Source organism: Labrus mixtus, chromosome 19, assembly GCF_963584025.1.
Source record: "Labrus mixtus chromosome 19, fLabMix1.1, whole genome shotgun sequence".
NCBI lineage: Eukaryota > Metazoa > Chordata > Actinopteri > Labriformes > Labridae > Labrus > Labrus mixtus.
Window position 1 is genome coordinate 3210001 of NC_083630.1, and position 17500 is coordinate 3227500.

Below are 17500 nucleotides of genomic sequence, written 5' to 3' on the forward strand. Positions count from 1 at the left end.
AGATGGTGGATCTACACGCCACACATATTCTCTGTATGTGTGTTCTGTGACGTCATGCATGTGTGCTGCATCTGTGTAGTTAATGTGTGTGTTTTAATGTGTGTGTGTGAGTCCTGATAGTGTTTTAGATCGAATACAGAACACAGCAAGGGAAGGTTTTTCAAAATGTTCGACACCACGTCTTTTAACATTTCTCATGAAATGATGGGCCCACCTGGACGTGTGGTCTCACCTGGACGTGTGGTCTCACCTGGACGTGTGGTCTCACCTGGACGTGTGGTCTCACCTTGCGGTTCAGTCTGCTCCAGCGGGTGAACAGCATGTGTTTGCAGAGACGCGAGGGCGTACCCGAGTCCCGTCTCCGTCCTGTCGCCGTGTTCACCACCTCCAGCTGTGCGTCGCCCAGCGTCCAGTTCACGCTCACGCACGAGGCCTTCCCCGACTGCTGGAACTCTGCGTTACTCAAACCTGCAGGAGCACAACACAAAGAGAAACCGTCTTTAGGTTCAGGTGATCCAGAGATGAGCAGTTTGCTCTCCCACACCTCAGCTGAGTTGTTCCGCTTGACCGCCTCTCCCCGAGGCGTAAAGTTTAGCAGCGCTGCAAAAAGCTGAGTGGATGTGAACCTGCTGTTTTTCTGATACTCAGGAAGAGAGCCAGACGGAGGTGCAAACAGGAGAGCATGTAAGCTTCTTGCTCCTGTCTTTGTTTGCGAGCCTGTTTTTTAAAGGTGTAAATATTATCTTAACCACCAGTCGGCCTCCACCTTCTCCCCGAAATCATTGGCCGTGCATGCTAACCACTCAGAGTGATCCATTAAGGAAGGAGACAGATAGGACAACTTTGGAATCTGCAAAATGTGAACTGCCACAAACCTGAACTCAGTCATCAGACGTTCTTAAATGTTAAGAAATTATAAACTACAAAACCGTTCACTTCCTTCAACTTCAAAAATAAAAGACAAGATTCAACATTTGTCTCCCTTGGTGAGTTTTAGGTTAGTACTTATCAGGGGTGGTGGGCGGTGAGCGACATGGAGGGGGCTGGAGCTCACTGACCGGCCTTGGGAGGTGTCATGGGACACCAGTGAAGGGAGGTTCCATTTTGACGACCCCAATAATGTCCTGACTCTTGCTGTCTATCAGTCGACATAGTTCAGCCAACTTCATAGTTCTTTTTTTTTTGCTTCACCAGTTTGTTTGTTTACTTGCGACTTTTGTGCGTGCACAGCGCTCTATGCCGTCACTGGTCAACGTCACTGATGTGATGGCACACATGGTAAATGGTAGAGTGAAAACTCAAACATGGCAGACTTTCTGTCAGGAGGTTGTGAGGCATGCTAGATGAGGCCTTAACTCGTGACACACTACACAGGATAAAACAATATATTTCCACGGCCGACGTCCGGATCAGGTTTCAATTGTGTTTATAACCTATAGTCTGACCTCTGCATGAGACAGTCATCCTCTAACTCGATCTAATGTAAGTATCCATCATGCAACTGATGCATACTGCGTCTGAATATCCTTTAAAGCCGTATATTTGAGTGCAAAGTTCATTAAGTTCAACAACTTAATGAAGGAGCTAACTGCTAACGGCTAATGTAAGGTGCTTAAAGTGAAAAACATGACAACACGTCAAACAGCTCTGCTCTTGTAAACAATACTACAAAGGTGAGGAAACATTGGGTGAAACTGTGTCATAATAGCACAAACATGCTCAGCATGAAGCCTCCAGGCTAACACACTCTGACAGTTTTATATCCGCGGTGAATCAGTAGAAATGTTTTCAGGAGGAGAGGCTTCACCTCGGCTTCCCCACAGTTATTTATTCCATCATACGGCGTTAAAAACACCTTCATATAAACACACAGACACATTCTGAACAGCAGCTTCCTCTGATCCCAGCGCCTGACAGACAGCTTGTTACAGTACAATACCTGATGTACAATCCCACAATGCACGGCTGCAGATCATCTCTCTGCCTGCCACACTCGTTTCCCCGTCTTCACTCTTCCATTCACCAATCGCTGCTCGTCTTTTCTTGCAGCTCGGATGAATCGCCTGCCACAGAAACAATCCTCCGAGTCTCTTATTACCCATCTCTCCTCCGTGAACAAAAGGCCCTCCCATCCATCCTGCCTCCTCCTTTCTCTTGCTCCATTCATGCCTCATTTCATCCCTTCAATGGACTTCGCTCCTCTGTGTCTCTAATAGACAATTTGATTTTTCCCTCATTGAAGACTTGATCAATTCCTCTTTTGGGAAACATAAAGAAGGCAGAATTAAAGCCTCCGGTTAGGGGATACGTACGAGTACAGTACACATAACGCTGTAATAATATCTGAGGTGTGTATTTGTTTGTACACACTGCAGCTGTTCAGTGTTACTGTGAGGTTTCCTCAGGAGAGCTAAAGCAACAGCTAAAAGGAGTCAAGCAGTGTTATTATGACTGACTTAACAAAAAACATTTCAGCCAAATATTCAGACTGTATAAAAAGATGGATGATGTTACAGCTCCCTCAAAGTGAAGCCAAAACATTTGGAGCTCCGCCTGCTGACTGAATGCAGTATTGGTCATAAGCTCCGCCTCTTCCATGTAAACAGTGTGACATGGGTTGATTGACGCTGATTAATGTCCATGTGTTACAATGTTACAATGCACTTAGCAGACACTTTTATCCAAAGCAACGTACATCAGAGAGTAAGTACAACACTAATCCATTCATACACCACCACCGAGGCAGCGGGAGCAATGTGGGGTTAAGCGTCTTGCCCAATCGGACATGTTGCTCAGCTAGAGATCGAACCCTCGATGACTCTACCAACTGAGCCACAGCCGCCCCATGTGTTAATTTTTCTGAGAAGTTTAGTGTTAACTTGTTACATGATGAAAAAAGAGTGGCCTGCTCATTGTTTGTAAACTGTCTGCAGGTAAAAAAGAAAAAAGAAAAAGTAATTGGTGCTATATAAATAACAATTAATTGATTGATTAATTAATTGATTGACAGGTGGGCACATTGGAGCTGTGTGCCAGCAGGCTTAAGGCCGCCCCTGCTCCACCTTTTTGCCTGTTACCTGACTGATTGAAAGTTGGGTTCAGATATCATTTCCTATCTGGCGACCATTGTTGGGCTTCACAACGCCCCTTCAGAGACCAATGGGTGATGTCACTGACACTACGTCCATGTCATATTGATTCTATGGCTAAAAAACAGGCTGTAGCTTTAAGACTCACCCGGGAGCGTAATGATAAAACTTCAACCTTCATTAATGTTTCCTTTATCTACTTTTGTTCTGATTCTCCAAAACCCTCAAAAAAGTTTGTGTTCTGCGGTGGAAGAGCGGGCATCAGGACGAGAGTGAAGGACGAGTCGGCCCATCAATGTGTTTGGCCCTCAGGGTTCAGGTGGAGCTGCCTTGGCTGCATGCGATAAGAGCGAGCCCTGCAAACCCCAGGAATTTCCTCCGGGGTTGATACTTTTAAAGAACCCTGGACACACAAAAGCCGAGGAGCTCATCAGAGTCTCTGAAAGGACGGCAGAGGAGATGGGGGGGGGGCTGTCCTCTCCTTTCTCCCCTTCCTTCCATGCTGTCTCTCTCTCTCGCCCTCAGCCTGTCTCTCTCTCTCCCTCTCTCTCGCTCCCTCCCCCTCAGCCTCTCTCTCTCTCTCTCTCTCTCTCTCTCTCTCCCTCAGCCTGTCTCTCTCTCTGTCTCTCTCTCTCTCCCCCTCAGCCTGTCTCTCTCTCTCTCTCTCTCTCTCTCTGTCGAGCTGTCCTCTCCTTTCTCCCCTTCCTTCCATGCTGTCTCTCTCTCGCCCTCAGCCTGTCTCTCTCTCTCCCTCTCTCTCTCTCCCTCCCCCTCAGCCTGTCTCTCTCTCTCTCTCTCTCTCCCTCCCCCTCAGCCTGTCTCTCTCTCTCTCTCTCTCTCTCTCCCCCTCAGCCTGTCTCTCTCTCTGTCTCTCTCTCTCTCTCTCTCGCTCTCTCTCTCTCTCTCTGTCGAGCTGCCTTCACATTGAATGGCTGTCTGATAAGCGCTGTGATTACATTGATTTGGTGTAGGGCCATTTCCAGCGTCTATCCATCTCCCCCTCCTCCTCTCTCTCCTCCCCTTCAATAGAGTGGAGCTGCTCAGAGATGCTGCAGGTGCAAAGATCTGACAGTTTGGACACACACACAGAAAACACATGATGGTGAAGTGTGTCAGAGGAGAGGGCGTTCAGAGGCCACCTCTGTTGAGAGTAAAGAGGGGGTGTATCATCCAACAACACAAAGGAACCTTACCGTTAAAAGGTAATGTCCATGTTTTGAAAAGCTGGGTCCTATTCCTACATTTTGATGTTTTAACCCTGTTTCCACCCAGCGGTCCGGCTCAGTTGGGTTCTGTACGTTACACATTTCATGGCGTTTCCACTGTCAAAGTTGAGAATGGTATCAAAATAAATGATCCATACAATCCTACTTTTTTGCTTCCCTTCTGTTGGGGTGCAAAGCGAACCAATCCGACCTAATAGCCCGCCGTGTTTAAACATCCTGTGGATCTGGAGAGAGTCATTTCAAGGCTGTTTTTGTTTTTTTCAGGTTATGGGCTCGCATTAAACTTGAAACATTTTCAACTTTTCAGCTCAAGATGCAGAGTCGCCGCGCTCGTCAAATGTCACTTTTTGCCGATCAAACCATGTAGGAGGTCTTTACCTCCACATGGTGCTCCCGGCTGTTTTTCCCCACAGAAATGCTCAAGCGTCTTTGGAGTGGCCATGCCAAGCGCAAAGCGTTTCTGTGTGATCGGGCCATTACGCCCCAGAGATTAAAATGTACAGCAAAGCGGACGCAGCTGGTGATGTTAAACAGATTTAGCTGCTTTGTGTTTTTGAGAAAGAACACCAAATCTCAAAATATAAACGGGGCACTGATGGCCTAGCGGTAAGGTCGTGCCCCATGTTTGGAGGCTATAGTCCTCTAAGCGGACGGCCAAGGTTCAAGTCTGACCTGTGGCTCATTTCCTGCATGGCGTTCCCCACTCTCCTGCTCTATCCGCTGTTCATTCTCTGAATAAAGAACACCCAGAGATTCTTTTTGTCTACTAGGTTTGAGCCTTTTCTTTAAAACGGAGCGCAAACATAAACAGGAAGGCCATTTAGCCGCCTCGTTCGAGGTAGAATAAAAGATCTTCTCTGTCTTTAAACAAACCCTGCACTAACTGTGAGGTATATCAGACCTACGCTTATTAAATACGTTTAATAACTAAGAAATAGATCCCACTTGACTACAACTCTCCAAATATTAACTGCTGCTTGAAATATCAGAAACTAAAACTTGAGATGAGAAATGTTCTGTGAGGCGGCGTTCAGAGGACTCCATGATAAATTCATCGCTGCCATCGTCAGCAGAGGACAATCCAGCACAATTATCAATCTTGATGAGGACCGGCCTCAAACGATGTTCATCCTCACGACACTCAATTACCCGGAGCTAACCCTGGTAACACAAAGAGCCCCGACGCCCTTCAGGACGCGCACTTAAACCTCATAGAAGTAGAAGAAGAGTGCGTCGGGTTTAAGTTGATTCATTGTGTGCAGCTCCGATGATAAAACGTGCTCCGAGTGTGTGATTGTCTTTGTTCTCGTCATTGATCCCGAGCTACAAAACCTGCCCTACATCCTGTGTGTCGCTGTGCCGCTCCGACTGGCCTAGATCTGAAGTGACGTCTGATTCAGTCTCGACAAGTTGGGTGTCATTCAGATCCTCTTCCAGCATTCATCTCGACTACAAACGAACGCCGCGGGTCTCAGCGGAGCCCCCCGGGCCGACGTGCCAGACGACTTCTCTGCTGCTGCTTGTCTGCCTGGCACAATGTGACTGTGGAGGAGCACGGCGACACCAGTGTGTCAAACGTGTGTGTGTGTGTGTGTGCGGGTGTTACATGTGCAATCTGTTGTGAGCTGACACATTTATTAAAAGCAGCTTCTGAAAATAGACACTGTATTCATATGGCCCAGGATCTATGTAAGGGAAGGCCCCAACTGAAAACACAGAGAGAGGAATGTCACCACTCGAAAGCAGCGGCTGACATTTAGCTGAAAAGAAGAAGAAAGAAAAACCTGTGAAAAAGCCAAAATTAGACCAACCGACCTCTGAAGTCATGTGGAAAATAGTTTTTGAATCAACCAGAGAGGATTCAGATTATTCCTGGTGTGTTTCTGATGTGCTTTGAAATAATTTAAATAATCTCAACCCTCGTCTTTCTGCCTCTAAATGTGAAGAGAAATTAAAGTTAAGAGTCGTCAAATATTAACATAAATTAACCCCCCCCCCCCCTCTCCTCTCTAGAGTCGATGCTCACACAGGTCACCATGTGGTGGACTCTGAAGCTTCAGTGTTTATCCAGCTCTGCATGGGTCTGTAAACCTTTCTGTGTTCTAACCTCTCTCCATTTTTCAAAAGCATCTCCAATATTGATCCTAGTTTGAGCACGTTTCTGCTCGTGGAGCTTATTAGAAACATGCAGAGGCTTTTTAGGTCGGGTACAATCACTTCTATCTGAACCACTTCTCTTGACCACTTCCATCACTGCAACACCTGTTGGTTTGACCTGATAACTGCTCTCATATCTGGTAAACCGAGGGGCGTCCAAAACGGTCAAAAATTAGTTTGTAACTTTCTGGTTTCATATGATTCCTGTATTCTGCGTGTCATGTTCGTACCGCTGAGCAGGGGCTGGTTACGTCTGTGTGTGGGGGGCAGCGGGCCCGGCCGCTCCAGCCGCTGGTTCAGAACTCTGTTCAGATGTCCTGTGTGACGGAGGCTGCCCACGGTCACGCTGTGCAGGTACACCGGCTCCACGAAGTGGCTTAGCAGCGCCCCCTGAAGGCCCAGGATGTTCCACCTTTAGGTGAAGATAGAAAAAGAGTGGAGAAAGAAGTGTGATGGTCGAGGGAGAAGGAAGAAATGTGCAAAAGGAGGAGGAAAGGTAACGGTTTGGGGAGGGAGAGAAGGTTGGAAGGGAGACAGAATCAGGTGGAAAATCAGAAAAAAAGAGGGAGGAGAGAGAGAGAGAGGAGGGGAGAAAAAGAGAGCGAGCTTCAATGACAGGTGGAGACAATTTGATCATTATCTTGATGTGGGACGTGATGAATAACAGCCTGGACTGACAGCACACATAATCTGACAGACACACACACGTCCTCAAACCATCACCAGCGACAACAACAGCAACAACAACAACAGCAGCACAGCCAAAGGTCAGTGCATCAGCATTCATTACATGGAACAACACATTACCATGTGTGCATTCATCAGTGCCACAGAGGTTAATGCACTGCAGGAGAGCCGTGTTGATCGCCTGGCGCTCGCTTTGTGCGATCACCTCAGTGTTTGTGCAGAGATCCACGTGTGACACAAAATCACTGTGAGGCTAATCCTCACGCCTGATACTGTAGCCAGCTGGTCGTGTGCCACTTTCAGCTGAAACCCTCTCTATTTAGCCACCAGATGCTAATTTATGGATGCAAAATGATAATTAGCGTGTTTATTATCAGTCCTGCCCTTCATAGAGAGAGAAAGCGGCGTGCTCTCTGCAGCTCTGGACTAATGAACTTATGCCAGGCACAATCAAAGCCTGCACGTTGAGCTGCTAATTTTTAGATCATTGTTCTTTTTGTTAATCAATGTCTCTTTATCATGGACGCAATTAAGGCTGCTGCTTGTTTTTTTCTCTTTCCTTGCAGACTTAATAATCACTCATTATGGCTTCTTTCCATCTCCAGGAGTCAATTAACATCACGCAGCAGCGCCCGCCTACGCTTTACCTGCTATCTGTCTGCAGGATCTGTCCTTCATCTTTCAAACAGGGAGGAGGAGGAGCGTGCACACACACATACACATACACATACACACACACCACACACACACACACACAAACACCTCCAACAAAAACAGAAAGAGTTTAGCCTGAAATATTAATTTACCCAGAAAGCGACACCGTGAATCAGAAACATCTTCTAATCTCATGCAAGAAAAGGCAGCCATCTGGCTTGGGCGTGTGAATTTAAAGAGAGGAGAGACCTCTTCTCCCTCTCTCTCTCTCTCTCTCTCTCTCTCTCTCTCTGTACATCATTTCTTTTCTTCCCTCCCCCCCTAAACGCCGACCATTAAAGTAATGTGTTCATCTGCATAAAACTGCACTGGAATTGAGAACATCATCGTTATATAAAAAGCCATTTAGGCCCCTCAATTAAATCCAGCTGTCGACTTCAAATCAAATATTAGCAAAGGAGCTCTGCAGGGCCGGGATTAAGAAAACAAAACGAGGATCACCAGGTGAAGCGTCACACATTATCAGAAATGTTTACGATGAGAGCAAAGATCCTAAAATCCCCCGCGGTCAGGGCTGAACTAACTGTAATAAAGTGCAGGAGCTGGAGGACGTGGGCGAATAAAAAGGTAATGGGAGGTTAGGAAATGAGTGTGACAGAGGATGAGAAGAGCATCCAGGGGATCACTTCAAGACTGCAGCGTGTGTGTGTGTGTGTGTGTGTGTGTGTGTGTGTGTGTGTGTGTGTGTGTGTGTGTCCGCGGTTCCACCTTCCACCCTGACCTTGATAAACTGGCCCTTGGTGACCCACTCACTTTAACGACGGCCACCCATCATTTACACCGATATAAAAAAACAGAGAGAGGAGGCTGCCGAGCAAAACGAGTGCGTCTGCCGTCTGGACTGGCAAGGGGAAGGAGGAGGGAAGAAATGGGGGGGGGATTTGTGCAAAGGAAAGAAAAGCGGGTGTCCCTTCTCCCTCCTCTCTCCCTCCGTCACTCTATTTTTTGTAAAGTAATTGCTTTCACCCCCGTTGGTGACCTGGGTAGATTTAATCACACCATCTCCAGCCCGGGCCAACTGAATCAAATTGGTCAAATTAACAGAGGCTCCACAGGAGAAGGCTTCACCTCTGAGTGTGTGTGTGTGTGTGTGTTTGTGACAATCCTCTCCCACACACAGAGCAGTGTCTCAGCTGTAGTCCTGCATGGCTCAGTTGGCACAGTGTGCTGCTTACTAAGCTAAATTCACGGGTTCAGTTCCCGTTAAGGACCCCGTCCCGGCAGAAGAACTGAGACGATATTAAAAACTGATTTAAGAGACGTCCAGGTAACTCACCTGGAGGAGTGTGTGCCTTTTAACACTGAGTCGTTATCATGAGGCCTTTTCACACATGCACAACACGCCTGAAAACTTCAGGAAGTTTCAGGCTGAGCTACATGTGTGAACCCAAATGGATTCATTTTCACCCTGACGAGGTTACAGATTTTTTCCTGCCAGCTCTCAAGTAAAACTTTCACCCGTTGTTATCAAACTGTTAGCATGACGTTTATAGGCCGTGGATAAATGGCTACATTGGAGAGGCTCATTTATTACATGCATGTTGAGATTTGAAGATTGACGAGGAAAAACCTATAAGGGCTAGTGTCTGCTGAAGCGAATGTTTTTCTTCCAAACTAGGATCAATATTGGAGATGTTTTTGAAAAATGGAGAGAGGTTAGAACACAGAAAGGTTTACAGACCCATACAGAGCTGGATAAACACTGAAGCTTCAGAGTCCACCACATGGTGACCTGTGTGAGCATGGACTCTAGAGAGGAGGGGGGGGGGAGACAGCTCTCTTCAATGTTTAGAATTTAGACTGCAGTACCCATTTTAAACACTAGGTGTCAGAGTTACATACTGCTCCTTTAAATCCACATTTATCTCCTCCATCCTCAGTTATCATCACTTCTTAAAGTATTCCTCATAATTTTAAATTTAGATCTAAAGTTAAACAGATATTTTTATCTCCAGTGATCCAATATCACTATGCATATGTGTGTGTGTGTGTGTGTGTGTGTGTGTGTGTGTGTGTGTGTGTGTGTGTGTGTGTGTGTGTGTGTGTGTGTGTGTGTGTGTGTGTGTGTGTGTGTGTTTGTGTGTTTGTGTGTGGTGGAAGCCCCCCTCTGCCTGTAAAGATGCTCGGGTGTGTACACATCGCTGCCTCACTCCTCACACATGAGGACTGTGTGAAAATGAAGCGTGAGAGCAAAGCTGTCCTGATTTAGCGTCTCCGTCTGTCCTGCTCAGGCTGCCAACATGTGCACAATACATTCAGAACATAATCATCTCACAACACAGACACAGAATCTGCTCCGTCTGATTTATGAATGTGTTACCAGAAGTAAATAATACGAGAAATATGTGAAGAATCAGCGGGAAAACAGAAGTGTTTTTGATATATTTATAGGGCTGAGAGTGTTTCCCTCACATGATCAAATCTAGATTAATACCCCACAGTTAGCCCGAGGAGCGTCACTCCTGCAGATTAAAACAATGACGTGATTAATACACTAATTCATTAGAGCGGGATTAGCCGTTCAAGTCAAATATGGGAAATCAATACTCATCACCAGGACTGAAAAGATTTCACATCCAGCACGGCTCAGGCTGACACAAACACACACACACACACACACACACACACACACACACACACACACACACACACACACACACACACACACACACACGAGCCGAGGTAAATATCAGACCCACCTGTACCTCTCTCCTGAAGCACATTTTAAACAGCTTTGTTTAAACAGAGATCAGTCACTCTCATAAAGAAGCTTATCTCCTCATAAAGTTAACCCTTTAATCCATACTCTGACCACCCCTCGCTCTGACGTCCTGCGTGGGCCGATGTGATGATCATGTTGGCTGCTTGAGGTTTATGTCAGACTTTAATGTGTCGACCTTTACGGTGAAATCATAACGATCTACACGCTTTAATCTGTGCTGCTCTGAAATAACCTCCCCACTCTGAACAAAAAGTAGAAATGACAGAATTTCATCTCTCACTGGGCTTTCACACTTGCAGAAAACTCCTGAAAAACTAGCCTTTCAGTGGTGGTCTTGACCGTCTTGATTTAAAATCCAGAGTCCGCCCAGTCAGAGACCGAGACGAGACCTAGTCAAAATGCTTTGGCTTCTGAGATGAGACCCAGATTGAGACCTTGATGAATTGGTCTCAAGACCGCTCTTCAGACCAAGACCGATTTCGAGTAGTACAACACTAAGTCCTGAAGTTTAAAACCAAGAACGTGTCTGACCTCTGAGAGCTGGTTCCCCTGATTTAGTTTCGACCCGGTGACCCCAGTGAAAAGAGATTACTAACAGAGAGTTTTATTTTACAACTCAAAGGTTTGCTCTAACCGCTCTGACCTGGTGATCTTGTCGGTGCAGGACATGGTGATGAGCTGCTCGCCCTGTAAAACGCCGTCCCATGTCTGGACCGCCCCTCGACATCTCACGGGTACCGTCCCCTCTCCTGACTCAATTTTGGTCCGCAGGTGGCTGCGGTGCTTCCTCATGAGGTGTCTGCTGCTGTGGACTACAAAACAGAAAGACATAAAACCACAGCCTGAGCTTCACATCTCCACATTATGTCACATCGAATTACACGGATTTACTGCAAACCCAATTCAATTATTCAGTAATGAAGTCTGTTATTTCTAAATAACACCAAGCAGATCTAATCATGTCAGCCAGCAGCCAGGACTCATTCTGAAGATCTCTGATCAAATTAAATTAAAAAAACAGCAAAGATTCAGATGAAAACAGTGAAACATTTCTATTATACTTGAATCAGACGACACAGCTTCCAGTGGAGGATCAAATCTGTCATTTCTTTCTGAGCAGAAGTTTAAATGAGGTTAAGGGCTTCATTTAGGGAATTAAATATTTTATCTGAGGACGGCTGGCTGTCTAATTGTTAATGAAGTAAGTGTTTGACTGATTGTTGCTCCATGATGATGATGATGATGAGCGGGCTGCAGTTCAGAGAAGAGGAACCTTTTCTCTACACAGAGAAGTTTCCACACAGCCATGGTGTTCTTCATTAAAGACATTAAAGGAGCAGTATGTAACTCTGACCCCTAGTGTTAAAAATGGGAACTGCAGTCTTAATTCAAAACATTGTAGAGATCTGTCTCCCCCCCTCCTCTCTAGAGTCCATGCTCACACAGGTCACCATGTGGTGGACACTGAAGCTTCAGTGTTTATCCAGCTCTGCATGGGTCTGTAAACCTTTCTGTGTTCTAACCTCTCTCCATTTTTCAAAAGCACCTCCAATATTGATCCTAGTTTGAGCACGTTTCTGCTCGTGGAGCTTATTAGAAACATGCAGAGGCTTTTCATACACGTACCTTGTTCGATGTCCTAGGCCTGGAGGTAACTAGTTCTTGTGCACTGCTGGGATTTTTACCATCAAGAAATTCAGAACAATTCACAATAACTAATCAGACCTATTTGTTTTTTTGTACCAGGCTGTAAACATGTTTGTTTCTGCTGTAAAAACAGGCTTTTTGGGCTGTTGTGTGTATGTGACTTCTTGTGTTCCTGCAGCCAACCTCAAGTGGACACTTGAGCTGCAGGATTTTGCACTTCCGTATTGGCTCCATTTTTCAAGACCAGAGGTTGCCGCTTGTTTGAACCTTTTCCAAGTGGATTCATGAGTGTGCAAGACAGAATGGCCTGTATTATCCTGATACTATAAAAGTATAAGGTGATCATAAAAAGTCTGTATCATGTAAACTGAAGAAGTCATGGAGAAGGAGACATTCAAACAGAGGAGCAAGATCAATTGTTTGACTTGTTTTTGGTAAATTACAGCTTGGATATCTCCCTAATATGGAGGCTGGGGGCATGTTGGTTATCACTGTTTCTGTTTAGTAACCTCTCCTTTCTTTGGGTTTAAACACTCTGTCCTTCCTTTCCTCCATGGATGTGACAGCAGCTTCATTTTAAGCCCAGAGTTCCAGCTCAGGAGAACAGCCATGAAAAGGTACTGTGTAATTTTTATAATCTCTAAGAGCGCAGCAGAACATTTAAAAAGGTTTAATGAGCAGAAACATCAGGTTCAAAGGCTTCTGCAATCACTCTCTCTCTCTCTCTCTCTCTCTCTCTCTCTCCCTCTCTCTGTTCCCGTCTTTACTGGTGTCAGAAAACATATCTGCATGTTATGTATATTCATGGAGCTAAAGGGGAAAAATAAACGTTCGACTGATGGAAACTGCAGACCGATTACATTTCTGAGCTCGTAGGCCGTCAGGAAAATGCTGGTCAGATCGTCTAAATAAATGTGCTATTTATTTTCAGTGGGTAGGCAATAAAAAGTCATGTAGTCAGCACGGCGTGGCTTAAAGAGGCTGAAGACACAATGTGACATGAAAGAGATCCAAACGAGAGGCGTCTGTGTTTGAGAAATAAAAACTGAATATCTGCACGAGAAAGTCATCTGACTTCCTTAGAGAACGAGACGTTATTGCTTCATGTAGAAAGTCATCATGTGTTTAATAAAATTAGATTTTCTTTGATTTGTCTTAAAGAACCAATCATTGAGATGTGTAGTGAGTGAAATGATAAAGTGATCTTACTATCTGATCAGACATTAAGGAAACATGCTATGTTGAAGTGCTGGCTTCTCTGACAACAATGCAGCAGTCAGTATGTCCTCCTTCTAACTTTAGATTCTGGTCCTGAATGCTCTGGATTTGTTTGGACCAGAGAAGGTAGACGGTTTTAAGACACCCCCACTCAGCCGTTTTGGACGCCCCTCGGTTTGCCAGATATGAGAGCAGTTATCAGGTCAAACCAACAGGTGTTGCAGAGATGGAAGCGGTCAAGAGAAGTGGTTCAGATAGAAGTGATTGTACCCGACCTAAAAAGCCTCTGCATGTTTCTAATAAGCTCCACGAGCAGAAACGTGCTCAAACTAGGATCAATATTGGAGGTGCTTTTGAAAAATGGAGAGAGGTTAGAACACAGAAAGGTTTACAGACCCATGCAGAGCTGGATAAACACTGAAGCTTCAGAGTCCACCACATGGTGACCTGTGTGAGCATGGACTCTAGAGAGGAGGGGGGGGGGGGGGGGGGGGGGGGGGGGGAGACAGCTCTCTACAATGTAATACCCATTTTAAACACTAGGTGTCAGAGTTACATATCGCTCCTTTAAGTGAAGCCAACATGTGTCCAAATTAAGAAACAGAAAGGCGTTGTATCTTACGGTCCGTGGAGATTTCATAGGGTGAGTTGAGCCTCCCGTCCCCACACGGCGACGTGCTCATGTACATGTGGAAATGGACGTTGTCTCTCAACCTGAAGCCGCACTCCTTGTGTCGCACGAATATCGACTCCTCCCAGTCCTCCGGCCTTTTACTGCAGCAGAGAGAATAGAAAAACAACAAGTAGGAGGGTGACTGATGAGAAGGGTTACACCATTCATCACATCCTGAGAAATAGATTTCCTCTTTTCGTTCCCAGTGATGGAGCGAGGCACCGATGGACACCGAGCCTCTCGGACCAAAGTCCATTCACCTCCTGTCAGAACGACTCATGGACATTACTCAGGCTGTCCACATGTGCAGGGAAACATGGAGACTGAATCTAACCTGTGGACTTCTAAAGAACTGGTTCAGGTGAGATGGTGTTTGATATACTTTATTAATCCCTGAGGGGAAATTCTGGTTTTACACTCTGTTATTAAGAGACATGTTTCTCACACACACAGGCCTGAATCACACACATGCACAAACAGGAGCTGTGGACATGCATTAGTGGAGAGATGTCAGAGTCGGGCTGCTACACAAGGAGCGCACCAGAGCAGTTGGGGGTTTGGTGCCTTGCTCAAAGACACCTCGGCAGTACTCTGGGAAGTACATAAACATGTCGTTCCGGTAACAAGTCACATGATCCATCTCATCTATTAACATTGAGTTGAATCTTTGCGTGTGGCTGAAGAGTGGTTGTCACTTTAACCTATAGAAACTAGGCTGTTGTTTAAGGCTATAAGAAGGAAAACTACTTTTACAACTCACACACACGTTAATGCACACACATTGTATATTTACATACTGATGCAGAGCACGACAACAGTCTTAATAGAACCTCTCCTGCGTCTCCGATGTCCTTTACTGAGTGTAAATATGGCAGATCTGGCATTTTGTTTGGTCATTTCATTATGAGTTATCTTTCCCATTAGCCATTTTTACTCTACCTGCCAGCCAGTATTGTGCTAAGACGAGAAGTCTGTGCCGTGTATGCTAATATGACATTCAAAGATGGAGACTTCTGGCCACTAATCTGATGAATCAGCCTCGCTATCGGGTTCCTCAGGGAGTTAGAAAAAACAGACAATATATACTCGTGAACCGGAGGCAGTATGGGGTCAGAGCTCATCAACACGCTCTCGTGATGCTGGTGAGTATAATGGTGAGAGTTTGTGCAACACGGCAAGCTGCACACACAAAGCAGAAGCACTTAGCAAAAAGTGCTAAAAACAAACAGTCCGTTTAGACCCTGAGCTGAAGCAGGTAAGTGAGTGATAATATGCTTAGTTAGCTGGAGAGAAGTGCGCACATATGGCTCGCTGTGAGGTACAGTGGGGCTTCCCTCCACATGGAGGTTATTAAAAAGGAGAGGGTCGCTTCAGCTCTGCAGCAGGACGTCAAAACAAACTGGATTTTAAATGCTGTTGATCAAACTTTAACTGTAATAATAAATGTAACTGATTACTTTAACCCAAGGACTGTATTTGAGTAACATGTTACATAAAACACATAAAGATCCAAAACTCAAAGGGACAATTTACGTAAATGCTTTATGAGTTATTTTATACTTAAAAGTCACATATCTTCAGAGCTCCTCTTCAACATGTGTGTGAAGTTTCTTGTTCTAAATCCACTCTGATCCTGTATTTGATCATGTCTATAAACCCCTCTATTTCAGCCCTGCTCAGAACAGGCTGTTTCTATGTCTGTACCTTTAAATATGTAAATGAGCTGTGTCTGACCACGCCCCCTCTCTGGAAGGGCTTGTGTGTCTCGGTCTTATGTCCTATTGTTTACGGTGAGAAGGCAGACTCAGAGGGCAGAACAAACACCTAGCTGTGGGAGTGTCACCCACCTGGGGGAAGGGCTACTGCCCTTTGTGATGTCATGAAGGGAAAATCTCCAAATGGCCTGTTTGAGCACACATTTTCTTAAAAGTTGAACTACTGACAAATGTTTACCTTAAGTAGAGTTCCAGTTGAGAGTAGAGGAATCGAAGCAGCGCTCTGCGGGCCGTGACTTCAGCGTGACAGTCGTTGACCACCTGACCCTGGTCGCTCAGGTACTCCCCGTTGATACACTTTGTTCCCGTGGATAACGCCACCACCTGGGCGTGCCTCAGGTCCAGACCTGTTGAACGAAAACAGACAAAAGTTGGGCTTATTGTGCTGGTCACATGTCCCACTGACTACATTCAATCCTTTATCCAGGAGCGTAACACACCATGGTCACATGGAACACAGAAAGGTTTACAGACCCATGCAGAGCTGGCTAAACACTGAAGCTTCAGTGTCCACCACATGGTGACCTGTGTGAGCATCAACTCTAGAGAGGAGGGGGGGAGACAGCTCTCTACAATGTTTAGAATTGAGTTAAATGCTCACAGACCGCAGCCATCCTGTCTCCTGATGGTTTTCTGGGAAGAAAGAGTCTCTGTAAGGATTCAGGTCTGAGCAGGTCCATGTGAGCAGCAGACGAGACTGACAGATAGACGGAGGGGGGGTTTAGGGGGGGTTAGGATCAGCACGTTAACGGCATGCCATTCCTTCCTCTGCAGCCACAAATCTCTCCCATCGCTCTGAAAGTCAGGCTTCACCAGCTCCTGGCAGACCTGCAGGCATCGCCGGGCCAGCACATGAGCTTTTATCAGCCTCGGCCCAGATGGCACTGCGGCGGTGGAGTCCTGACACCTCCTCTGATGAGGGAGAGGAAGGAGGGCGAGGGAGGGAAAAAAGTCAAAGGAGGGAGGTGTGTGTGTGTGTGTGAGTGCGTGTGTGTGTGTGTGTGTGTGTGTGTGTGTGTGTGTGTGTGTGGGCGGTGGAGGGAAAAAGAGCCTAAAGACCACAAAGAAAAGGAAAGTCTGAGGTCAGGTGGAGAAAGTTCGACCTGGACTCCAGAAATGATTTCACTTTGAAAGTCATTTGGTGAAAGCAACCTGATATGCATGGACTTTAAATGAGGTGGTCGGTTAGATGGCTCACTTCAGCTTAACTTACAGATCTTTTAAAATACTTAACACCCATCCACACGCATACCCCGAGGACAGTTTGGACTACAAGCACAAATAGAAAATAAAAAGCTTAAATTCTGCACTTTCAGAATGCATGAAAATTCTTACAAAAATCATAAAAAAGTGCACACTACTGTGCAAATTAGGCCGGCGTTCATCATAGATCACAGTCCGTTTGGTTTTAGAAACGCTCTTCCTGCCTTTTGGGGCCGCAAGTTTGATTGAAGTAGCATGTCGACGTGTTCAGAATTTCATTGGCTACAAGAAGAGTCAGTCATCGGCACAGTCACATGCAACTGGCCGTGTATAGATACATCAGATCAGGGTCAGACACCTCCTTTTTACTCAGGCTCTCATTGGCTATT

The 17500-nt window shown here is 45.8% G+C and overlaps 1 protein-coding gene across 2 annotated transcripts in view; it reads right to left on the reverse strand.

The window, feature by feature from the left end:
- The window catches only part of adarb2 (adenosine deaminase RNA specific B2 (inactive)), a 169374-nt gene that overhangs the window by 1092 nt on the left and 150782 nt on the right, over positions 1-17500 (reverse strand). Inside the window, exons 5-10 of one of the 2 annotated variants that reach the window (XM_061063935.1) lie at positions 16087-16255; positions 14083-14234; positions 11239-11407; positions 6703-6884; positions 269-468; positions 122-214 (exon numbers count right to left, since the gene is read on the reverse strand). In XM_061063935.1, coding sequence (XP_060919918.1) covers positions 185-214; positions 269-468; positions 6703-6884; positions 11239-11407; positions 14083-14234; positions 16087-16255 — 902 coding nt within the window. In that variant the 3' untranslated portion in view covers positions 122-184. Of the gene's footprint in view, positions 1-121; positions 215-268; positions 469-6702; positions 6885-11238; positions 11408-14082; positions 14235-16086; positions 16256-17500 lie in introns of those variants that run through there. The other variant, XM_061063934.1, reaches the window with a different exon arrangement.